The 24,488-nt window shown below is 42.9% G+C and overlaps 1 protein-coding gene across 1 annotated transcript in view; it reads right to left on the bottom strand.

The window, feature by feature from the left end:
- The window catches only part of SCN8A (sodium voltage-gated channel alpha subunit 8), a 203,388-nt gene that overhangs the window by 8,217 nt on the left and 170,683 nt on the right, over window positions 1–24,488 (bottom strand). The window contains exons 17-26 of the mRNA XM_019623876.1: window positions 23,686–24,156; window positions 23,047–23,164; window positions 22,391–22,545; window positions 19,226–19,399; window positions 14,427–14,549; window positions 8,272–8,556; window positions 6,390–6,443; window positions 5,744–5,881; window positions 4,650–4,754; window positions 1,608–1,878 (exon numbers count right to left, since the gene is read on the bottom strand). Coding sequence (XP_019479421.1) covers window positions 1,608–1,878; window positions 4,650–4,754; window positions 5,744–5,881; window positions 6,390–6,443; window positions 8,272–8,556; window positions 14,427–14,549; window positions 19,226–19,399; window positions 22,391–22,545; window positions 23,047–23,164; window positions 23,686–24,156 — 1,894 coding nt within the window. The remainder of the gene's footprint in view (window positions 1–1,607; window positions 1,879–4,649; window positions 4,755–5,743; window positions 5,882–6,389; window positions 6,444–8,271; window positions 8,557–14,426; window positions 14,550–19,225; window positions 19,400–22,390; window positions 22,546–23,046; window positions 23,165–23,685; window positions 24,157–24,488) is intronic.

Genomic DNA, 24,488 nt, shown 5'->3' with positions numbered 1-24,488 from the left:
AGTTTCACCCCAATTCCTTTTAATTTAAGAAGATGATTTCTAGACTTTTGTTTCTGAACAAATTAATGATATTTAATAAAAATCCCAATCATCAAAAGTAACACTTTTCTTCCTCTTCATTTTTGAGTACCATCTGAGAATAGGGGGCATGGTTTGGTCTGTGGACTTCCCATCCCACTCAATGATGGGTGGGCAGAAAAAGTTTAAGAACAGTGGACAAGGCAGCATGGTCCATCGTGTGCTTTGTGGGAGGTTAGGGGGCTGGGTTTGAACCCCTGCTTGCTCACTTACCAGCCCCATGTCTAGGCAACTGCTCTTTGCTTCAGCTCCTCATGATACTTAGAAGGTTGTGAGGTTTATACAAATTAAAGCATGTAAAGCACTTAGAATGGTGACCAGCACACGGTCATTAAAATATGAGATTACCATTATTATTACTTGAAAAAGGGTGTTATGATATCAAATAAAAGTGGGACGGTGTGCTCAAGTTAAACAGGATTCTTTACTGCAGGACTTCCGGGAGTCCTCTCCAGGCTACTGTGCCCTGTGATCCACCAACGGGAAATTCAGTGTATAGTGTTGCCCAAAGTAATTTCATCCTGGGATTCTTTTCTTGATGAGAGAAAAGGTTAGTGTTCCATGTCTCAACACATGTTTGCATGTGCTGCTCCTGAGGACAGCACCAGAAAGTGGCACAGGCCACGGGGAGGGCCAGCTGCCCTCTGCTGCCCATAGTCACCACCTCGCTAAGCCAGCCTGGACACCAAAGCTCTGGAACTGGTTCCTGTGGGTCTCAGGCACTCTCCCTGTGCTGGCCTAGGTCTGTCAAACATACCAAGGCGTGTTTCCTTTCAAGAAGGCAAGGACACGTTTTGGGAGGGCAATCAGGGGGACAGCACCTCCTCTGCCTGCCAGGACATCAACCCTTCCGTGCCTTTAGGCTGAAGCGCAATGCCACACAGTCACTGTTACAAATCAGCTTGAGTTCTGCCTCTGCCACCTCTGAGCTGAGTGACCTTGGACATCTTCACAGGGAAAACAATAAAATAGCCTACTTCCTGGGCTGTCATAACGATCAAATCAGAAAATGCAAGTGAAGAAACTTCCAAACTGTACCTGGCACACAGCAAGACCTCAGTAAAATGAGCACTGCCATCATCTTCACCAGAATTTTCCTAGACCATTGTGTTAACACCGACTTCACAACCTCTTACTATCTCCTTTTCCATTTTCCATTGCTATTGTAGCTGTATTTGAGAAATAAGTTTGCCTACCCAGGGATGCCAAAAAAAGAAAAAAGAAAAAAAGTTTCTTCTATGTTCCCTGTTAGATTTTAAACTCCTTGAAAGCAAGAACCAAATCTAATCTTTAATTTCCCATTCAACCGTAGAATTTACAATCCAAGACTACTATGAACACTCAACTGATACTCACTGACCACGTAACCTGCTGGGCAGGCCCATGAGATGGCTTCGGGGAAAACAGGGGCTTAAGTTATGGGAGTAACCAGCCTGCACTTCAGACCTCTGTAGCTCGTTGCTCTCCCAGGAATCTCATCCTCATGGCCAGTCAGGTCCCCTCTTCCCTTCCCCGCCTGCCCCACTCACCCACAATGGAGAGGATGACGACCACGAAGTCAAAGATGTTCCAGCCAATGGTGAAGTAGTAGTGCCTCAAGGCAAACATTTTGAGCACACACTCACAGGTGAAGAAGATGACGAAGACCAGGTTAATCCAGTAGAGAATGTTCTCCATCTGCTTGCTCTGAGTATCTGTCTCCACCATCATTGTCACCATGTTAAGGCAGATGAGCATCATGATAACAATGTCAAAGGCTTGTTGAGTGACAAAATCAAAGACGATACCTTGGATTTTGTTCTGGTGGTTGTGTTGGGGGTGGGGCGAGAGGGAGGAAAGATACAGAAGGATTCATGAAAGCCTTTCCCAGCAGACCGTGGGAGTTGCCACCCTGTTAATCTAAGGCGATGCTTTCTTGTCTGTGACACTGGCCAGCTTGATCCTGCTGCTCTGTCATCAGGAGCATGGACAGACCCCATCAATACCACCTCACGAAGAGTTTTCTAAAACTGCCACTGTTCTCTTCTGTGTCTACGCCATCACACACTTCTAGATGTCTACCTACCTCTCCAGCTGCTCCTTTTTAGTCTCATTTGCTGGCCACTTCTCTTACTTAATCTCTTCTTTCTCTACACTTTCTCCCTGGGAGAACTCATCTATTACTGCTTACATAATATCCATGTAATTATGTTTCTCAAGTTCTGTCTTCTACAGCCCATATCTTTCCTCTGAATTCCTGTCTTGCTTAATTGACACCTCTCCTTGATGACTCATAAGCCTCTCAAAGTTAACAAGTCCAAAGCAGAATTAAGTCCTTCCTCTGCCCCCACCCAAAACTTGTTCTTCTCATCTCTGTTATTCATCCAGTTTCTAAGGCGGGTCATCCTTGTCTCTTTCCTCTCCCTCATCCCCCATCAAATCCATTGCAGGTCCTATTGATTCTTTCTCCAAAAATATAACTTGAATTCATCCACTTCAGTCCATTTCTGGGGCCCGACTCTAGCCTAAGCCAACATCATCTTTCATCTGGACTTCTAGAAGAGGCTCCATAACTGGTCTCCCTGCTTCTTCTCTTGCCCTTGTCCAACGTGATTTCCACACAGTAGCAAATGTGATTATTTAGAAACGTAAATGAATCACATCATTCTTCTGCCTAAAAACCTTTCAACATTTTCTCATTGGGCTTGCAACAAAATTGCTATTGTTAACCTGGCTTAAAAATGCCTTTCCCAGTCTCACTTCATGACCCTTACTCTAGCTCATCACCACTTGGCCACACTAATGTTTCCTGCTTTTATGCCCTGGGATGCTTTTCGGGATTTCTTTCCCCTGTGTTTTGGTTACGTCTCATCCACTCAAGTAGACCCTCCTTAGTGAGGCTTTCTGTGACTGTTCAATTGAAGTAGATCCCCCACCCTAAGCCTCCATTCTTCTGTCATGGCCTTCCAGTTAATTTTTTCTCACACATTCCATTTTTTATAATAGCTGTTAGCTTACTTATTTATTACCTATACCCCCATTACATTGTAAGTTCTATGACAGTAATGTCTAAATTTTCTTCATCACTTTATGCTTAGTAACTCATACACACGGATCTATAACTACAGTTAAGTCTTCAACGTCAGTAGGTTCTGTGACTTTAAGCAAAGCCACATATATAACAAAACCAATTTTACCATAGGCTAATTGATACCCACAAGAGTTAAGTTCCTATACATTTCATCAATGTTGTTGAACAAAAGGATGTTATTGGAGGACCTGCTATATTTGCTGAATGAGTGCTGAATTAATCACTGTTAATGTTTCCTGCCACATTAACTTCTATTTTTTGGTGTGGAAGAAAATACACTTCTATTTTTTGGTGTGGAAGAAAATACACTCAGCTTCCCATGTGCAAAGTACTGAACAGAACTTTAGAAATGTTAATCCTCTTTCATTCCTTTTGGGCCCATTTCTATCACAGAATGGAATCTCTAATAAACATCAAGGAAATACAAAAAAAAATTCACTTTCTTAAGATCTCTGATTTTTTTAATAGTACCTAGGCACTTGAGCTGGTGCTTATTTTCAGGATCACTTTAACTTGGTGGTTTTCAAACCACCAAGTTCTACAAAGCCCTAGGGTTTCCTTTCCCTCAGAGTTTGGTGAGGTGAGTAGGCCAGGAACAGGGTGTGGGGACGAGTAGAGAGAATACTCTGGGATTCCCACTCTTGATTCAAACAAAGTAGCTCTACTTTTATTTTTACAAATTAGATTGCCAGGTAAGCTTTTATTTTAAGAGTTCTGGTTTTTTGTTTGTTTGTTTTTTAAATGCAAGCCACAGCAGAAGGGACTCTGAGCCTGATCTTTGGGGGTTGTGTTCATGGCTTCAGGAGCATCTCCCTCCCCGAAGCAAGAGGACAGCCACCAAGAGGACGGTAAAGCGGAACCCCAGTCCCCAAAAGTGCTTTATGAAAGGCTCAGATCAAGAGAGGAAGTCAGTGCAGTGGTCAGGCCTCTACACTTTGTGAGGGGGGGAAAAGCATAACTATTGCATTGTTTTGTACACCTGAGACTAATAAAAAGAAAAAAAAAAAAGAGGAAGTCAGGACATCAGACTCTCCTACTTTTATCCTCTTCTGCTCCTGCAAATAACCAGGAGCATTGTTTTATCTTCCGGGCACATCCTTACAAAGACTGACTTGTTGGGTAGAGAGCTGAGAAAATAATGACCAAATCCTGTCTCATACTGGTGGGAAAGAGATCAGCTTTCATTTTCACTTTCCTGTGTTAATTTTTAGTTGCCTCTTAAAACATCTCTCTCCCAGAGCCAATGTAGTTAACATGCCAGTGCTCTGCTGTGGCCCAACAAGGCTCAGGGACAAGGACAGACCCAAATGCAAAAGCCATCCCATACCTTATCCCTGCACTTCTGCCGTTCTCCTCAGATCTTCTGGATGGGGTGGCTAGGAGAGGATTCGAGGCCACAGGCAGCCCATCACTTACCCCTTTCCTTCCTTTGCAGTGACCCTACCAGTGTCTTTTTCCCTATGGGGTCTCACTCTGGCCCCGGCCTGTACAATGCACTCACCAGGGGGCGCGGAATGGGTTTCTGTGGTTTCTTTGAGCCCAGCTTTTTCATGGCATTGTAGTACTTCTTCTGTTCTTCGGTCATGAAGATGTCCTGACCTCCAAAGTAAAGGAGGAAAAGAAAGAACGAGCAGTCACAACTGGTTCTCACATGCTACGGGTTTGGAGCCTAAGGTTCAACACTGAGAACCGAGCGAGACTACCCCCTGTCCTTTCCCGAGGTCCCTTTAGCTAACCGTTGTCCCAGAGGAAGGCAGACCTGGGACAACTGTTCCAATTCAAAGAGACACCTGCCTTTGCTTTTGGCTTGGGTTTTTAAAGATCTGCTAGGAAGAAAAGGATCATCCGATTTACAGACTCCCAGGGAAGGGTTTAACTTGAGAGCAATGACTTTGAAGCTAGTCTCATCTCACTGGTTCTTACATTTTTTTTCTGGCCTGCTTTCTTGACAAAATTCTAGGGAAAAAAAACTCATTTTAAAATAAAAGGATTTTCAAGTCCTAGCTAATGGTCCATTTATTTCTGACATTATTAAACATTTAGAAATCCTGGTGTAAGAAAATAATTTGGGAAGCTCCTTGGAGTTTGTTGGGACAGACCTGATTTACAAAATGAATGACAAGACTAATCTTTTCAATTTGCTTTGGAAAATTGTTAACCATCTGGGACACGTACGGAAGTGAACTTTCTAAGAATGGTCTCTCGAATCCCAATTTGCTAGTGGTGCACAGGGATTAACAAGGTTAGGTACAAGTCTAGACTCTGTCTACTTCCACCATAGCCATTTATCTGCTTTCCTTTTCCCCTGTCACTAGGCCCTCTCTGACCCCACTGCCCTCTGGTAGGAGGCCCAAACCAGTAAAAGGCCTGAAGAAGAAGACTGCTAGTCAATGTGGTAAACCACACACTGAGAAATCCAGCCCCCAGCAGTGTTAGTTGGGGCTAATGTCCAGTGGGGCCAGTGCCACAGTGAGGTGATAATATGGATTTTAGAGGAACAGAGGCCTTTTCTCTCTAGAGATAGGGACAGAGAGATAGATATGCCTCTCATCTGGGTTGACCTCTGGCCACTGGCAATGAGGGGAGGAGACCTATCTTTTTCTTTTGTTGATTGAAGTTATCAATGATGACACCAATGAACAGGTTCAGGGTGAAGAAGGAGCCGAAGATGATGAAGATGACAAAGTAGATGTACATGTAGATGTTGTCCTCATACTTAGGCTGCTCCTCAGGCTGTCAAAGGACAGGAGAAAAAGGAAGAGTCAGCTCCTCGCCTGGGGATCAGGTGGGTGATTCTGACCAGCCAAGGCCATCAGCTGTAACTGACCACTCGAGCTGCTGAACAAGCTGGGGCGGGGGGAGCCCTAGGTTCTCTCTACCTGTCTGCTTCTCCGCACTGGCAGGTCCTGCCCTCAGGCGGCATTATTTTTGCCATGAGTTCAGTGGAGAATACGTACATCGTGGGGTGAGGGCGAGGGGACGCTGTCTGCTAGGAGCCATACTTATTTCAAAGCAGCACGGAAGCGTAGCCAGCTCCATGGGGCCAGACGAAAGCAACAGCCTGATCATCTGGAGTCAGTGTAAGAGTGATGGCTTACTGAGAGGAGGAGGGTGCTGCCCTATAATCAATAAAACAAGCAACAAATGGTCTAACCCTCCCTCTCTTTCTTGATGAGATCCACCATGCTGCTTGCTTTCTAACCACCTAAGAAAGTTCTGGTGTCACCAGGTATATCCTTACCTTTCGGGAATCTACAGCTGCATACATGATGTCCATCCAGCCTTTGAAGGTTGCCTGGCAAACAGAGTCAGTCATTAGACTGTGCCTGTTAGGGGGTGGGCGGGAGTCTGCACAGGGGTCCGAGAGGCCAGGCTTAGGTTCAGTGAGAATACACACAGGTAGTTTGGGTGCAGCCTCACGTGGACATAGACTTTTCGGCTTATTAATAGAGGTCCCAGGGGAGCTTTGTCTTAAGTGCATGAAAAGAACATCAAAGTTTGGTAGGGAAACATGTTGACAATAGTAACTGGATCGATACTTTTACAAAAGGTCTTTAAAATGGGCCTGAGAAGGTTGCCTAAAGCTAGGGCAAACTCATACTTATGAATGAGTGGCAGGAATCTATTGAGGGTACTTAGAATTTAGTCCTCCATTGAGGAGGCCTTCTTTTAAAAAGGTGTTAAACAAGCAACGGGGGTCTTGAAAATTCATGGTTGCACTAAAAAACCAAGGTTGGAATGTCTCCCTTACGAATACGTACATGTTTATCCTGTGGTGGAGGCTATGCTGGCTTCATCCTAGAAAGCCCTTTCCCGATTCTACTCCTCCATCTACTCTATCTTGCCTGATTTTTGAAAACAAATGTGGGTAACCAATTAAAAATTTCCATGTTTTATTTACATTCTATTTATGTTTTATTTACTCAACCAGATTCTAAGTTTTGTTCAGGGCCTGGGCAGTTTCTTAGTCATCTGATGGCTCTCGTATTGCCAAGCACAGCACCTTGCATGTGGTGGGGACTCTGAATACAATGTCTGACTGGCTGGTTGATGTGCATTGGTCTCCTGGAGCTGCTCCAATTCAGATTCGATTTGTGGGTCCAATTTCTTGAACTGGGATAGAACAACAAAAGAGCTTTGGAGTGGGACGAACCACTGCTCATTCCATTAACTTTGCCTCCTACTATTAGCTGACAGCAAGTGCTTAATATGTAAGGTCGAATTGAGAGTTTCACCTGCACCATCGCATTTACTACTTCCAACAACCACATGATGTAGGCACAATTGTAATAGTAACAGAAATACATAATAGCAAATACCATGAATCAAGCACTGCTATGTGCCAGGCACTGTGCTAAGAAATTTTAGTAAATTATCACGTATCCCCTTTATAACCATGCAAGGTATTATCCACATTTAATAAGTGAGCAAGCAGACTCGGGGAGGTTGAGTAATTTGTCCAAGATTACACATCTCCAATAAATATGAGTGTGGCTCAAACCTACATCTCTGCCTGATTCCAAACTGAGGAGCTTTTATTGCATCATGGTCTTGTCAAACATTCTAAAAAATTATAGTGAGGTAAAGAGAAAAGTAGGCATAATGGAATGCTACTTAAAGAAACCTCTTTTCACTGTAATACGCTGAGACCTTTCTCTGGGGTTGACATGATTGGCAGCATCATAGCACTGCCATATTCCTTCCTTTAGTTAGCTTTAGTATAGCTGTTACGTAGAATTGTTCTGCTCCATCAAAACTGCCATCCAAACAAAACATTGTTTGTTTTTTGTCTATGCACTTATTTTCTTTACTTTTTTCTTTCTCTTGAACTACATACTCTGTCCTGCAGCAAAGAAAGTGCTCTCTCTGCAACTTTATTATGCTGCAGGACTCTTTATTTGTTGTTAAGCCTCTGAGCAGTGAGAGGGTCCCTTTGAGTGAGGTCTTAGAGAAGTCAGAGTGCTCGGGAAAGGTGTATCCCTGGAACTGGTTTGGGAAATGGCACATGGTTCTTTGTGACCTCTTAGAAATAATCCTGATTCTGGAAGCAGGGTTGAGAAGGAACCACGAGATGTCTGCTCCCCATCTGAATTGCACAGAGCTGAAAACATAACAACACTTACCACCTGAAGAAGCGCCAGATATCCAGCCCCAACGTTGTCAAAGTTGATCTTCACGTTCTTCCATCTGATTTCTGTATTGTTCCCCTCCATGAGCTTTTCACAATCAGTTTTATTGTTGACAATTTCAATTTCAAATCGCACTTCAGAAGTCTCATTAAAGCAGTAGTGGTACTTTCCCGCAAACAGGTTGACTCCCATGATGCTGAAAATCAGCCAGAAGATGAGACACACCAGCAGCACATTCATGATGGAGGGGATGGCGCCCACCAAGGCATTCACCACCACCTGCATTGGAAGGGGCAGGTTGCTGAGTGTTGGGAGGAAGGACCAGCAAGCACAACTTTTTTTTTTTTGATTTCCAGGAGGGGAATGACATTGTACGGCCTGTTCTGACTATAGACACATTATGGTCCTTTTGGAATTAAGTTAACTGAGCAGATCCACAAGTAGGACCAAAATTTTCTAAATCTATGAAATATATTTTGAGGAGTTCTAATAAATTACATATTTATTTTATCTAGCAACCCCCTGCCTCCTCTTCCCAAGTTGACCTAGGTCTTCTTTCCTAGGCACCAACCTGGACCAAAAAAAAAAAGTTTTAGTCCAGTTTCCCCTCTCGCCAACTCGTAACATATGCCCCATGGGAAACTGAGAAATCTCAAGCTCACTAGTTGCCTTTCAACAGACATTCCCCCTCTGCAAAACAAGGTATGATCGTTCAAAATCACAGAAACCCACCCTTTGGGGTTAGCAGTGAATCAGTCAACGATACAAAAAGTCTTTTTTATGACTATGCAAGGCCAGTTATCTTATTTCAGGCAATAGCTGAGCATGCATATTTTGCAAGCTCAAGAAAAAAAAAGCTATATTCCCTCTACCAAACAGTATAAAATAAAATCTGAATAGATGTTTTTCAGACATGATTCATTATTCTTCATCAGTCTTTTCTCTTCCCCCCCCCTCCCCCCGATTTTGCAGGCTTCTAAATCTAAGCGTCATCCCTTGCTTGGCTCTGCTGATATTCCTGCTCAATCCAGAGCTTGACTTGAAGCTTCACGGTGTATTAGAAATAGGAATGACATGTTTTCTGGGAGCGCTTTGGGTTAGATCACTGCTCTTAAAACCCAAAAAATTGGCATATTGTCAAAAATCATGGACTACAGTAAGCTCAGGAATGAAAAAAAAGCAAAGGGAAAGAAACCCCTCAGGAATCAAAGTTTCTGGGTTATTATAAACTTTGATTTTGCTTCACACTATAGGTGAGAGTAGCTAGACAAGACTTCCACTGTGGCAGCAATTTTCACTAGAGGAGTTCAAAGGGCTTACGGAAACAGCATTTCAGGTGGTGGGACAAAAACAAGGCTGCGTTCACCTTCTGCGCTGATCCTCATTTGCTGTTGTCTTAAGTGGGCTGCTGAGGCCCAGAAAAGGGACCCTAAAATGGGGAAAATGCTTCTTCCTTTTTTCCGGTGTCCTCGGAGAATTAATTGAGTTAAAATAAAGCGAGTGGATATAAATAAAATCTTTTAGTGTTTTGTTAGAAGGGGTGACAAGTATCACCATGCCCTTGCAGCTTTTCAGCGCAGGGAAGAGATGGGACAGGCTGCCAAACAGCGCAGCACCTAAAGGGCCAAAAGGGCCATGCCGTGGCAGGAACGCCAGGGGGCAGCTCTGAGCTCTAATTTGAGCCAGACTTGGGTTCAGGTTTTCCTTGTTTTTGTCTTAGATTGCAATGTCACTCATAGGACACATGGCTGAGAAGAGCTGTCTGTTCTGTCCTATACAAAAAAAGGCAATGATATTCTGCTAAGGAGTCACTCTTCCTTAGATTAAAATATTAGTTTTGTGTTACTCCAATTCACATATGAAAGCCTTTGATTGAGAGGTAGTTATTTCTTAATTCTTAGACCAAGAAATCTCTTCTAGATCTAATAGCTCTGTCATTAGTAGAAAATGATTATATTTCAACTGTTCATTACTTTGAGCAAGGAAAGCCAGAATATCTGAAATCTGAAAAATCCTCAATAGTAATTTGAAGAATATTCATATTTATTTGTTACCAAATTTGTCAGGTGATCAGATTTGAATTTTACCTCCTCATTTTACAGTTGCTCACCCTTTGGTGGGAGCACCAGAAAGCAATGGAATGTGCAAAAGAATAGGCAAAAGGAGGGGTGGCCCACAAAAGGAATCATCATTTCTCAAACGATATGAGAGTAGATTACATCAAGATTCAAAAGCTCAAGTCTATGTGACAGCATTTTGCAGCAGAGCTTGGGGGACAGGTCATGACCTTCTATTAGATCAACACAAGTATGCAGGAGGGAAGTAGGCCCCAAAGATCTGAAACCTAGAACTATTGCTTTTAAAAATCTCAATTCAGAATCTACCTCCTCTAGGGACTCTTCTCTCTTAACCCCATCTAGCCTGTCCTACATAGATGGTGTCTATGTGTTACAGATAAATATGGGGTAATATTTACAGCAGGAAAGAATAATTAGCTAATTGACTAAGTGATCACTTCACACTTTTATATTCGTAGATTGATCAAAGGAATCAATACACAAAAGTATTTACTGAGCCTTGTTCTCTCATATGTATAACATAAAAATCCTATAAAATCCAATGTACTTGTAAGATGTAAATGTACTTTCATTTATTAATCATAACCAAAGAAAAACTTCTTATCTTAGTTTATGAAAACAGTAAACAAAGTTGATGAAATTTGCTAATAATTCTTCCTTGCTATAAACAGTAGCTTTGATACGCTGCAATGTTAAACAGAAATTGTTTAACTGTGCTCCATACATAATTGTCACTGTGCTGATATTCTCAGCAAATAAAGGGTAAGAAACCATGCTTTCTTATTTTGAACCTCACATTAAAAAGATACATTACGAATACTAATTCAAGTCCCTCACTAAATTCGATCTCCTCTTCTGCTCTCGCTAATAACTCAAGTTATTCTGCATTGCCTTTAGTTACGATGAAATTCATTATTTAAAAAAACTAGGTATAGAAATATCACTCAAAGCTAGGTTCCAGCAATCTATAAAAGTTATTCTTTTTCCAATGGAGGTTTATACTTCATGATTGATACAAATCTCATTTAATTGATGAGAAAATTCCAAAGAATACTAAATCTTACAGCATTTTTGTCTTCTCTGTAATGCCTAGAACATTACCGCTCATTAAATACTTTAAAATCTGTCAAATAGCTTTTAATATCTGGCAGAGGGAACATGGCTTTAATGGACAACTGTGTGCTGACAATCAACAAAAATGCATGCATGTTTCATAGCATTAATATTATATATCCTCAAAAATTTAATAGCATAGCAACGTCTTTAAATGAAGATTACTATGGAGGAGAGAAAAGCAAAGAACTACATTAAGTATTCCTTTGCCAATAGCATGAGTGTTTCAATTTTCTGGTCTTTGGTTTGGGGAGGAAGAAACGAAGAGCCTCAAGTCAGTGTCCCAGGACAGGCTAGGGCCGTATGTTCCCTGCAAGCGAAGGCCTGAGCCTATCATTGGAGCAGCACAGTGACAGTTGAGCCCATCTGCATTGATGGTATTCCGTTCTTGAAGATCTCTTATTTAAAATTTTCTAAGGGTAATCTCTCAAATGTTGGCATACACGATAACCCAAACCAAGGAATTAAAAACATATGCCCCCATAGAAAAATAACATTCAAGTGAAACGTATGTACCTAATTCTGTCTATTACTGAGAAGTTACTAGAAACTTGGGTAAATTCAATCTTTTTTTTCTTCTTGCAGTTACGCTTTCACAGAAAGGCTGGGAAACTGCAGTTCAGGAGTGGATCCTGAGCCTCTCCGCCTGCCCAGGCAGAAGTGGTCAGTACTGTTTGTTGGAATCAACCAAATGAGGTGACACTCCTATACCAGAGCTTCCCTTACTAAACGTTTGTTTGCAATCCGGGTTTGGGTTCAAATTTGTTCCCGCCCACATTGTCTCATATGAGAGAACCTTCTTGTAGAGGTTTCACTTTATAATGCTTTTCAAATAAAACTTCCTACTGTTCGGATCACACCCATTCTGGACTTCTGGCCTCCTAAATTACCTGAAAGTTGACAAGGGAAAGTTTTTGGGGAGTGGAAACTGAGAGTTCAGGAAAGGTGAGAAGAGAAGGGCTAAAGGGAAGCGGTATGGCCACCAAAAGGGCTCCTGTGTCCAGATCACCCAATCATTTCCTCACGAGCAAGCTGGCACCAGCTGGTCACTAAGGACGCCTTCTGCCACAGGGGCAGGACTGGCGGTCATGCGCAGCCAGACTGAGAAGGTTAGTAACAAGTGTCAGTTGGGCATTTTTTTCTGGGACTTTCTTCAGGTCTTACTGGCCTCATTTTAGGAGCTGGAGGACTACCGCTGGAGTGTGGGTGATCACAGCTACTGGGTTCGGGTACAGTGACGCCAATGTCCTCAGCGGACTGCTTTTAACGCTCCGTCTTTCAGTCACCAACACGAATGATCAACTCTATAACAAAACTAGTATGACTTATTAAAAAATCTTCACTATCCCCTTCTGATAAAAGTGCGAAGGTGGGGGAGGGGGGAAGAGCGCTTTCATCCTCGTTTCAAAGACACCATAGCCAGCTAAAACGGAGTCCTTTGTAATATACTCTCTCCCTAAATTTAGCCTGAGCAGAACAACAACCTCGTTGCATACATTTTGAAATCTGTCTTATTTGTGGGAGAAAGACTTAGAATTCCAAGTTTTGTTTTTTAAACTAAAATCAATTTATGTTGCTGTGGAACTGACCTTCCTGCAGACGGCTTCGGTTGGGTTGCAGAAAGCTTATATTAAGTAAACCAAACTGTGACTGTGCTACAGAAGACAATGCAAAATTGATGCAAAAAGCATCTGTCTAAATAAACTAAAATAATAAAATTCCCAAGCCCCAGTGAAACGTTCATCTTCCTGTATAACTATGGTGGCTTCATGGAATGGTGGCCAGGGGTCACAGATGAGGAATGAATGAAGCCACACTGTCCTGGTATCTAGTTTCTCCAATTAGTCTTGCTCCATTCAGACTACTGCAAGTTTAATTTTTATTCCTACATTTGGATATTTGCACATTTAAAAACATATCCTCTGGTTTGCTCTCCTGCATGTATTCAACATCTGAATTGAAATGAGTTTTCTTGGTCTCGTTAAGTATAACAGACCTCTCTCCACAGGACAACTATTACCACCAAAAGCCAGTTGTCCACTTGATTTTGGGAAATTGACTTTTTAGTGTGTGTGTGTGTGCACATATGCACACACGCACAAGTTTTTAAATCAACAGAGACAGCAGAAAGGCACCAAAAGTGGGAGCCGTATTTCCAAGTTGGCAGGGTGACAGCGCTTGGCACTGTTTGGATTTGGGTGGAGTATCACCAAAGCAGGAATAGCAGGTGTCAAGAAATTTCAGAGCTAGCTGATATTCATCTAGCATTGTACCTGGTCGTTTGACAGTGTTAGAATAGGGGACTGTATAGCACGGGCAGAGGGGTAGGGGGTGAGGGAGGAAAGCTTTGCTATTAGACAGAGGCTGCCAGTCCTTATGGGACTGGGCTGAGAACAACAAGGTGCAATAAGAGGAATCAGAATAGAAAGAAAAGCATTTCTTTTCCCAGGGCCATGCCAAATTCTGCTCCATCCCCATTCCAGGCCTGCTATCAGGTCTTCAAGCCCTTTCTCAGCTGCTGTTTTCCGAGACGCCAAGGCCACAGTCCTCACCTGGCTGAAGGCCCTACCCAGCACTCTCCCTGCCTGCGGCCTCTGCTTTTCAGTGGGTCTCTGGGTTACAATTCCCCTTCTTTGCACCTGGTGATTCTCCCTATTAAATCAACAGCCCAGAAAGCTGCCCCAAGTGCTACAGGTAAGCCAGGCCAAATGAGAATAGCCAATGTTAACATGTTCTGCGGTGGCATGTTGTTGGGGGTGGGGCCAATATTAATGTGATGAGGCAGCTGAATGCAACTCCTCTCGCACGGGGCAGGTGCGGGGGAGAGAGTGGAGGATCAAATAGCAGCTGCATCACCGAGTTGGTGTTTGAATGATCTTTCCACCATGTGATCAGTTCTAGCATGCTTAAACAGTTTCCAGTGGCATGCAGAAGGATCAACTGCTCTTAGTATCTTACCCTCATCCCTTCAAATCGTGATAAGGCTCTTAAGGGTCTCAAAGCTCTTAGGGTCCTAAGGGACTTTATGGCACCTAGTTCCGAGTAGCCCAGGGCATTAGCTATAAGGCTGACTAAAGAGACCTACACGGAAACAGAAGAGAAAAAACAAAAACAAAAAAAGGAAACAAAACAAAACAAAAAAGGAAAAAAAAAAAGAAAAGAAAAAGAAAAGAGGTTCCAGAGTGTTAGAACACAGCCCCTAGCACTGATTATACAGGTGTGGCCCCCCAGGTAGAGGAAGTGGGTAACACCAGCTGCCTACTTCAACTTGGACTCAAACGACCTGGAAGGAAAGGTGGTTGAGAGGCAGAAGAAAAAACACAAAGGGAAGAGGAAATCGAGAGAAGGTGGCAGACATACAGACAAGTTGGAAAAGGGGAGAGGCTGAAGGGAGAGGGAGAAAATGAGGAAGTTCCATTGGAAAGAGAGGAGCCTAAACAGATGACAAAAACCTTACCCTCGCCCTTTACAGTCTCTGCAGGTCCCAGAAGTTCCCATTAAATTAAGCCAGACAAATTTAATGGTACCTATGAAAAAGAATACAGATAAATACACACACTCCACACAGACTGCCCCATCCTCAGCTCATTCACCAGGGCTTTCCAGTAGAGGCAAGCCCTCTTACTCCTAGGTGACAAGAAACCATTCGTTTGGGAGTTTGATGAGTCACTACATCAACAAAGGAAACACTCAATAAGTATCACAGCCGACTTTGCATTTGCCACGAGGAAAAGAACCAAATTGAGGCTTCTTGACAGAATTTTGACTCCATGAGAACTTCCTTAAGTAATTCTTCTATTTCTCACTTGTCACTATACTAAATCCCGCTTTTTAACCAACCCTGACTCCTTCACGTTAACTCTTTAACACTGAGAACTTGGGTGAGGCTGGACAATTGTATCCATACTTCTTTTTATAGTCCCCGTTCTTTCTATCCAGAGCTGCCCAAAATGGCCTCAGGTCTGTCCTTCCCACGAGAATCTTTTATTTTCTCATCACTAGACTAACAGCTGGAAGGATTCTTGGAAGAATTTTTAAAATTTTGTTTTATAGATGAGGAAATTGAGACCCATATACAAGACCCATACACCCAATACACAAGCATTTGCCCAGTGTCACATCAGCAGTTCTGCAGCCAGGGTTGAGATCTACACTCCTGATTCCCAGGCCAGAGCTCTTTTTTCCATGGACAGACCACCTCCCCCACTGGCAGGATAGATGACAATATCCCAGTAGAGGATTGTAGGTATCGGAACAACCCAGAGTTGACTATATTGGCACACTGAGGAGAGTTCTGCAGGACCCTAGGCCTAGACTCATGGTCGAATGCTTTCCTGCTTTTCCAGAGGCAAGCTCACCTGTTCTACCAGAGGCCTCAGAGCAGTTACCATGATGACCCCTTAACATTGGATACTAACTACACCTAGGACTGCGCCTGACCTGAGACCTGAAATACTTTTAGTTGGGCTCTGGGTTTCTTAGAAGTCTTTCCCTTATTCTGGGATAGGTTAAGATGTTCCTTATCTAGAACACAGAAGAAGCACCAATCAGTCGTTGTCCTTTCATCATCATTATCAGTAAAAATCTGCATGGAGATATCTTTTGACTACTATGGCCAAGTACAGCTAACTCTTAAACACAAATCATGTAAAATTGCCAGATTCTTAGTGAGACCTTAATAGGTACATCTGAAGGTAAGCTATCTCATTCCAACCAAGTACCTGAGTTCTAACTACCTCTGATCAGCTCTGTGCTATGAAACTATGCCAGGTAAAGACGGCAGAAAACTAAGCTGTGAGTGGCTATAGGGCCCAAACAAAGCAAGAGGACCCCCAGCTCTTTGGGGGTGGTAGTGAGGGTGATTTATCTGATAACAAACAGGCCTACAGTGGGGAGGAGGAGGAGGTACAGATGCCAATCCGGAGGTTGGCTCTAAACATTGTTGAGATAATCTACACTTGACTGATCAATCTGGCCAACTTCTCCCAAGACAGGATCAATAAGGACCCTATCTGGGTTATTCATTCCTAGTCAAGGACTTTCTCATAATCCTCTGAGCCTCCATGTTAAACTCCCATTGGAGATAATCAGAACATTGCTTAATGTCTACTCTAAGGAAAAATCAAACCTGAACAAGACAAAGGAGTTGGGAATTCAAAACTCAGGGTATCTATGGCTGCAGGCACAGAAAAAAGGAGAAGACACTGGGTGACTTTTTCAAAATGATGTGAACATGTTCAAACAGAGAATGTTTTCAGCAGTCTGAATTTAGGATGAGATGAGTGGTCTCTGCAAGTTCACATCCCTGGAACCGATATGCTGGTTAACCTCCAGATATGACGGGACAAATTTCCCTGGGGGAAAAGATGACAAAATTCTTTTACAGGACAAGATCTCCAGTGCAGCCAAGGACCTGAGCAAAATAAAAGGTTGGCTCTGTTAGGGAATTCACATAGCTTATAAATAAGGAGGGTTAACCTTAGAAGTTGTCTGGATTATTCCATGATTCTAAAAAGTACTCTTAGCAGCTTTAAGGGACAATAAGGAAAAATGAAAATTCTTTAGGGAAACAAACATGGTGATGAATGACAGGTTCAGACCTCAGATGAAATGGATGAAATGGTAGGAAGTCTCTCAGAGATGGTGCTAAATTAGAACCTAAAATTTACACTGCCGGATGTTCTAAAAACACCAAGGGACTAGACATTTTATCCAAAAGGACTGTGAAAACTCTGCTAATTCCAGCTGTCAGTCTAAGCCTTATTCTCCATCCACAACTCAAAAGTGGCAATCAATGCAGCCATGGTTTGGACTGGGGGGACTGTCGCTACTTAGCACACTCCACTTCTGCTGTGGTTATTTGTGTGTCTCCTCTTTTCAGGCCCTTAGAGAGAAGTGCCCACGTCTTGTACTCTCTGGATCTCCCACAACACCTGGCAGCAGGCTTTGCAAATTGTGGGTGCTCAGTAAACATGTGATGTGTGAAGACTAAATGAACTGTTCTGTCTGAGAGAAGTCCATAGAAAGGAGGGCCCTGGGAGTGCCTTGTTTCCAGAATGCTGGATTACCACCAGAAACCTGGAATCAGGCCAGAGCAGCCCTGCAAACTGGTGTAAGCTCCTCAGGGGCTGGAGCACGCCTGCCTGTCCTCTGTGACTCCCTATAGCTTCTGGGACAATTCTACACAGAGAATGGTATTTGAATTGCATTTGTTTACTAGTAGCTGCTACAGAGGTGCTCTCAGAAGCTACTGTCAGGCCCCATGGCAACGTAAGGATCCTGCAGCTCTCAAAAGCTGGAGGGATTTAGGGATTATTGTTAGTTGGCTACATGACTGTCTCATGCTTCTGATTTCCCTGCCACCTAGGATAAAAAGTGATAACAATGTTTGCAAAATAAATGGTGATGTGTGGGACTGTTAATGCTTTTAGCAGCTTATTGGGTACCAGAGGGATGTGGGATACCTGATTGATATTCTTGAATTCCATGATTACTTAACCCAGAGAGAAGAGGGACAGAGTGGTTCAGGTTAGGGTGGACANTGGCTTTTAATTTATTAAGAATATTAGTGCTAAGGCTTCTATCTCTTAATCCTTCCTCTCATTTCCTAGATAATAAGAAATGTTCTTAAAGTCTACTGTGGGCTGGATCATAACCAAAGACTAGTAAGCAGAGGTTCTAGAAACTTGGCAGATGTTGAATTTGTGACTTGGACTGAACAAGATCACTATTTTACAAATACCGTGTTTTCCCCAAAATAAGACATAACTGGAAAATAAGCCCTAGCATGATTTTTCAGGATGCTCGTAATACAAGCCCTACCCCAAACATAAGCCCCAGTTAAGATCATCAGCCAGATACGGCTGTTTGAATAAATGTAGATTTTTGTACATGAATAAATAAATAAAGGTAGATTGTTGGAGCAAAAATTAATATAAGACCCGGTCTTATTTTCAAGGAAACACGGCAGTTTTACTCTATTCCAATTCTCTTTCTTAGATATGATGAATATCCCGATGACAAAACCTTCCGTTCTTTCAGTTGAAAGTGCTTAGGTATTTTCCCAATAGGGAGAGGGAAACACCAAGCCAGGTCTGATGCACTCTCTGAGTGGGATATCCCCAAGGTCACTCAGCTTCTCAAGGGACTTAGTCAGCACATCACTTATGCCTATTTACATGGCAAGCTATGTTAAGGACATCGTTAACTATTCTTTCAGAGTTATTTTAGTAATTTACACATTAACGTCTTCAAATACATTAATTAAAAAACCCTTCCTAAGTAATGATGTGTAAAACAAAGCCAATGTTCAACAACTAATTTCAATATAATTAAAAAAAAAAAGATGATCCTATTCTTATTTTCTGGAAAGAGTCACCAAAATAGAAGAAATGAGGAAAGCCATCTTTGAACAAGGAGGAACTCTTTGCCATTTCAGGGAGATGTTCAGATAAAGAAATAGGTTCACTAGAAAATTTAAACCAGTCCTCAGAATAGTCCTTAGGAGTCCTTCTTCATCTCTTAGGTTTATCATTATTTTCTGAGGAACTTCCTAACTGACGTCTGTTGGTCAATTGATTTTAAAAACTAACTTTTATATTAGCAGGCAAGTTTTCAAGACTTTAGGCCAATAATTCGCCTGAAATTGGAAGTAGACTATAGCTAAGGATTTTTAAAAATCATCAAATTAACTTATGCAAAACTCTAGTAACTGCAAGACAGGAAATGTAAAACAAAATTGGAGAAATATTGAATACCAATCGGAAAGATCGCAGCACCGAAAGCCCCTCCACATCTGCTAGACTCAGTTCCATTAAACTGAGGGAGACAATAAATCCGTCAAAAATGTTCCAACCTTCTTGGAAATAATAGTAGGGATCCATGGCTATGAGCTTCAGGAACATTTCTGCTGTGAAAATTCCAGTGAAAACCTAAAGAGGGGGAACGCAGGGGTTAAGAAAAAGAAATGAGAAGAAGAATGCCTTTATCATTATCTTTGAATACAACATGTCCAAGGAGCCTCAAGAGCCAGCCTTGGTTAAATTATGCATCTGAGGACATCACTACATGTCCCATGACTACGCCACAAGATGCAAGAAAGTCTTATTTTCCTCTTGAATGATACTTAGCCCCAATGTTCCCATCTTTGTTGCCAGAGCCACCCAAATCACATTGTTCAAGAGTGCAGTGAAAAAATTATTCTAAGCTATGGGAATACCACACAGGTGACTCCTAAAGGGTCAGCAGTCATTTAAATGTGTATGCTTGGGGTGTTTCCCTATAAGAACCCTAAACACTTGTGTTATAATTATATTAGAAAAATACAGCATTATTCCTGATTTGATATTATGTATCTTATCAAACTTAAAACATACTCTGCAGGGTTTCTTATTTTAAATTGTTAAAGCAGTAGAACATTACTAAAAGCGTGAAAAATACAGGAAAAACACATCCATAGTCTCACCACCTTGCATATAACTATCATTTTTATATACTCCCTTTCTGTTTTTTTTTCAAATGCATATATATTTTGACAGAGTAGTAAAGTCATAGAATACATAGTCTTGGGTCTTATTTTTCACTAATCATGACTTTGTCCATCTTGCTACATGGTCTTCCTAATTCTCAATTTTACTGCTTGTATAAAATGCCACTGGGGAATATAGCCTCAGAAATTTCTTATTGTTGGATACATTGATGCTTCCTTTTGATTTTTTTCAATATGATAATCAATGAAGTTATAATTGTTTTAGATCTGGATCTTATAGGGTTACAAAAATGACTTCTTCCCTCCGTTACCTGCCTCCCACTTTTCTGTCTGACGGAGCACCTTGTGCTTCCTAATGCCTTCTGTATCCTGCAGTCTTAGGAATATAATGTGCAGAAGGAAAGTAAAATCCCATGGACACCAGTTTTGACAAGATCAATTTCCTTGTTCTAAGCTAACCACATGACATCAGACTCTTATTGAATATTATGTTTTTAGGGAGCTTTATATGCAATAGATTTAAAACTCATAGTAAATTACTACTTATATCCACCTGGTTACCAAATTTACACATGAAGGAGTTTAAGAAAAACACTGAAGATATGGTCTGAGGAAAGAATTAAAAATAGTGAAAAGTACTTAGATTACAGATACTGTTTAGAAATATACTGAATTAATGTATAGAAATAACAAAAACAGAATGACTTGAAGGAAACACATCAAAATGGTTACGTGGGCTAGAAGTCTTTGGTGTCCATATTCTTTTCTGTGGTTCCCCATTTCTCTAAACTAAAGATGCAGTATTCTAAAACGGAAAGAAAATATTCCCTGAAGAAATCTAGTTAAGCAAAATCAAAGGTCATAGTGCAAGCTAAGCATCTCTAGATAAAACACCCCGCTAAGTGAGGTCAGGGAAAGTAGGGGCAGCTAACCAATTCCTGACATACATTTTACCCTTAGTGTAAACCCATCAAAGGTTTCTCCACATAGAAACGTCAGCCTGCCTAATGCACACTAAGTAGGGACTGAATTCCTGTCCCTTTGGTTCCCGGTGAACACACAGTAAGTGCTCANACTGAGCCAAGTGTCCCGGTTTATTCAATTATGATAAATAAAAATCGTCAAAAGTGAGCAGTAAAGAAAGTTAAAGACATTTACTTCGCTACTGCTTTTTTTGTGGAGATAGGCAAGAGAGGAATAAGAGGATGGGGCATGTTCTCTGCTGTACTAGGTTTCTGTTTACTAGATTTGAAGAATAAGGAAGACAACAGGAATACAACACCTTTCTCTGATCACTGGCCTTAGTCTGAGCCTCCCTTTTCTCGAGGGCAGAGACCAGGCTGTCATCCCGGTGCCTCCACAGCGCCTCAGGAAGCACTGAGTGCTTGCCTGTGGATACAGTGAATAACTCAGGCCAAGGACAGCAAGCCACCATTTTTTTTTGCCTCTTGCTTTAGTGCTGACACTTTCCTGCATAGACCCGGTCCTCCATATCCTCGGGCTCTTCTTTACCACATATTTCTGCCTGTCTCAGCTTCTCTTAGTTAGTCTCCTACCTCACACATCAGCAATGCTTCTCAAGTCACTGGTGGGATCTTTAACACAGAATGTGGGGTTTCTCCCTTGTTATTTTTCTGCTTCCAGATTCAGCTTTGATTCCACACCTACATGAATGTGCCCACCTTCTTTAAAAACATTTCAAAATTCTGCATTCTTCACCTTTCCCTTAATTAAAAGAAAAGAAACGTGTGGCATCTCTAGTCCCTGCTGTCCTCAAATTTAGTCAAACTAGGAAGCAGCTCCTGCATCCCAGACCCTGTCCTAGTCTCCTCAGTTACAATCCAGCTAGAAGTGAAAGCCAAAACTGAGACAGTCAGTCCTAGCAGGGGAGGAGCCTGTGTGTCCAGTGCCCTGGAAGCCTCCAGGACTGATGCGCACTTACAACCACATGGATAGAGATACCCGAGTATAGAGATACCACAGACCTGACTCTTTAAATATTTGCTAATGCCACGGGTTCTCCAAGTCCAGTAGGGTGTGAGGGGAGAGCAGGTGGAGGAACACCACCTGCCCCATACCTTGGACAACTGAAAAGTAAACAGCAAGAGATCTGGTGTATTAGGTGAGAAAGTTTATCTCAGAAAGTTACTTAGAATGGGGCAAACCAAGCAGTGAAGACACTTAGTCATTTGTATTCTCATCCTGATGGAAAGGGGGTTTTAGGCTTGAGAGAGATCGTGCTGAGTCTACAGAAGATCAGGCTGTGGACGAGTGTGGACTCTAATCCCAAAGGCTCAAAACACCCTCCAAAGCATGTCAATAGACCATTATCCTTGAGTCCACAGCTAATCTGTGTTCTCAGAGAAACTGGTCTTGGGCCCCATCCAGTCTCTTCCCCAGCCAATCCCTCACGGTATTCTCCCCTGGACCTCACCAGGGCGCCACTGCTGAGCAGAATCATGAAGATGATGAAGGTCTCAAACCAATTGTGCTCCACAATGAGGAAGCAGGTTTTCCGCAGGATCCACCAAGACTTGCCTAGCCCTTCTTCAATGTTGACCTGGCAGCACTTGAATCGCTGGACACAACCTGGCACCAGCGGGAGAGGCAGGTCAGACCGCGGGAGGCGCCCCACCCAGCCCTGCCCTGTCCTCCATCTCCCAGGCCCCACCTGGCGCTGCCCCACCACACAGCCAGGGGTACAGTGGCTGCATCAGAACATCTGACTCAGAAACGGAGAGGGTGGCAGGGCTGAGGCTATGCTGCACGGCTCCCAGGGCCCTCTGGAGTTGGGAAGATGTGAGGGAAGAGAAACGGGCTTCAGGAGGCGGACACAGCCGGGACAGAATCGGCCTTTCTAATGGCAGTTTTTAGGCTCATGCCAAGAGAAAGTGGACAAAGAAAAGTTTGAGAATAGTTTGAACAGGGAAAACACTATCAGCCCCCCTCAAAATGATGAGGTGGGGAACAAAGTTCTTGAAAATAACCACTGAACCCCCACCCTCTCATCCAGCCATGACCCCTGGCAGAAATCTGTCTGTGAGCAGGGCAAGCATGACGTGCCCACGCCCTTTTTTTGCCCCCTCGCACCTTCTGTGAAGCAAGAGTCTGGATCCAAGTATTCCTCTGGCTGTTCCACAGGGACTTCCTCGACTTCCGGTTTGATATCGATGGTGCTTCCTTCAGAGGAGCTGGTGTCATCCAGTTTCTAGACATGCAAGAAAAAGGGAGATGAAGCGACTGCAGCAACTCGCCTACTCTGCAGGCTCTTCCCCCTCTGGTACGGATGATGTGCCAGCTAAAATTCTCTGCAATTCTATTACAAACTCATCATTGTCCAACTGACGACAGGCAAACAATTACTATAGGGCTTTCGAAACTGCTGTCAGGATGGAGTGTGACATTAAAACCCATTCACAGATGACAGTGATCCACACTAAACCAAACGTGGTTAATAGGCTGGTCTCGAGGATACAGCTCTCACAGATTAATGGCAGGGAAGTACTTGAGGGCTTGGTCCAGCCTCGGACCTAGATGACCTAGAAGCGATGGAGATAGATACAGGGGCATCTCAGGGATCTAGGTCATCTGGGGAAGGCCTAGAATGACAACAGGGGGGTCAGTCAGGTGGCTACTTCAGAATCTCTCCACCAAGCCCATGGCTGAACCACTCCCTGGAGCTGACAGGGCCCTGTTTGTTCTCACACAGGATCAAGGCTGGCTTCTTACATCTTTGCTGCCTTCGGGATCCGATTCGCTGCTAACGTCCTCTGTGTTAACGTTCTCAAAATCAGACTCGCCTACAGCAATGGGCACCCGCACAGTCAAGTTGGGGTTGTTGATGAAGGACATGTGGTCCTCATCAATGATGTACTTCTCCACACTGCTGCCAATGCCACTGGTGGTGCCATTGCCATTCTTCTGGAAGTCACCATTCCGGTGGATGTCTGCACCAGTGTGGTTGGCGATGCAGTTGGCCTTCTTTTCGTACAGCTCATCCAGGGGTTTCACTTCATCGGCCTCACGCTGCTTGAAGTGGGCCTGCATGAAGGCACGCACTTTCACTTTGGTCCAAGCCACGCCCTTCTTGATACGGATCACTGAGATCTGCAGGTTGTTCATTTCCCCATCGTCATCCGTGGCTGCCAGGTTGTCTGCACTGAAGGAGCTCAGGAGCAAGGCCAGAAACAGGTTCAGCACCTGTACCGGCAGCATCGGAAGAAAGGAGAGTGAATGGAGGATGGTATTAGGGAAACTATCCACTAAATTAGGAAACTGGAAGCCCACAGACTTCTGTGACAGACTCAAGGATTTCCGCAGTGTTTCGTTTGGCCCACATAGTGTTTTAAATGCTCATGTTACTAGGTGAGCATTTTGTCTGATTTTTGGTTGTAAGACAAGGAGTTTAGCACCTCTTTTCTTGGTTGGTGCATGTGTGTGTGTGTGTGTGTATACATACATACATATATACACATACATATATATACACATACACACACACACACATATATATGTATATATATATATATATA

Source organism: Hipposideros armiger, unplaced genomic scaffold (genome assembly GCF_001890085.2).
Source record: "Hipposideros armiger isolate ML-2016 unplaced genomic scaffold, ASM189008v1 scaffold_569, whole genome shotgun sequence".
NCBI lineage: Eukaryota > Metazoa > Chordata > Mammalia > Chiroptera > Hipposideridae > Hipposideros > Hipposideros armiger.
This window is presented reverse-complemented; position numbering and strand designations above follow the sequence as displayed.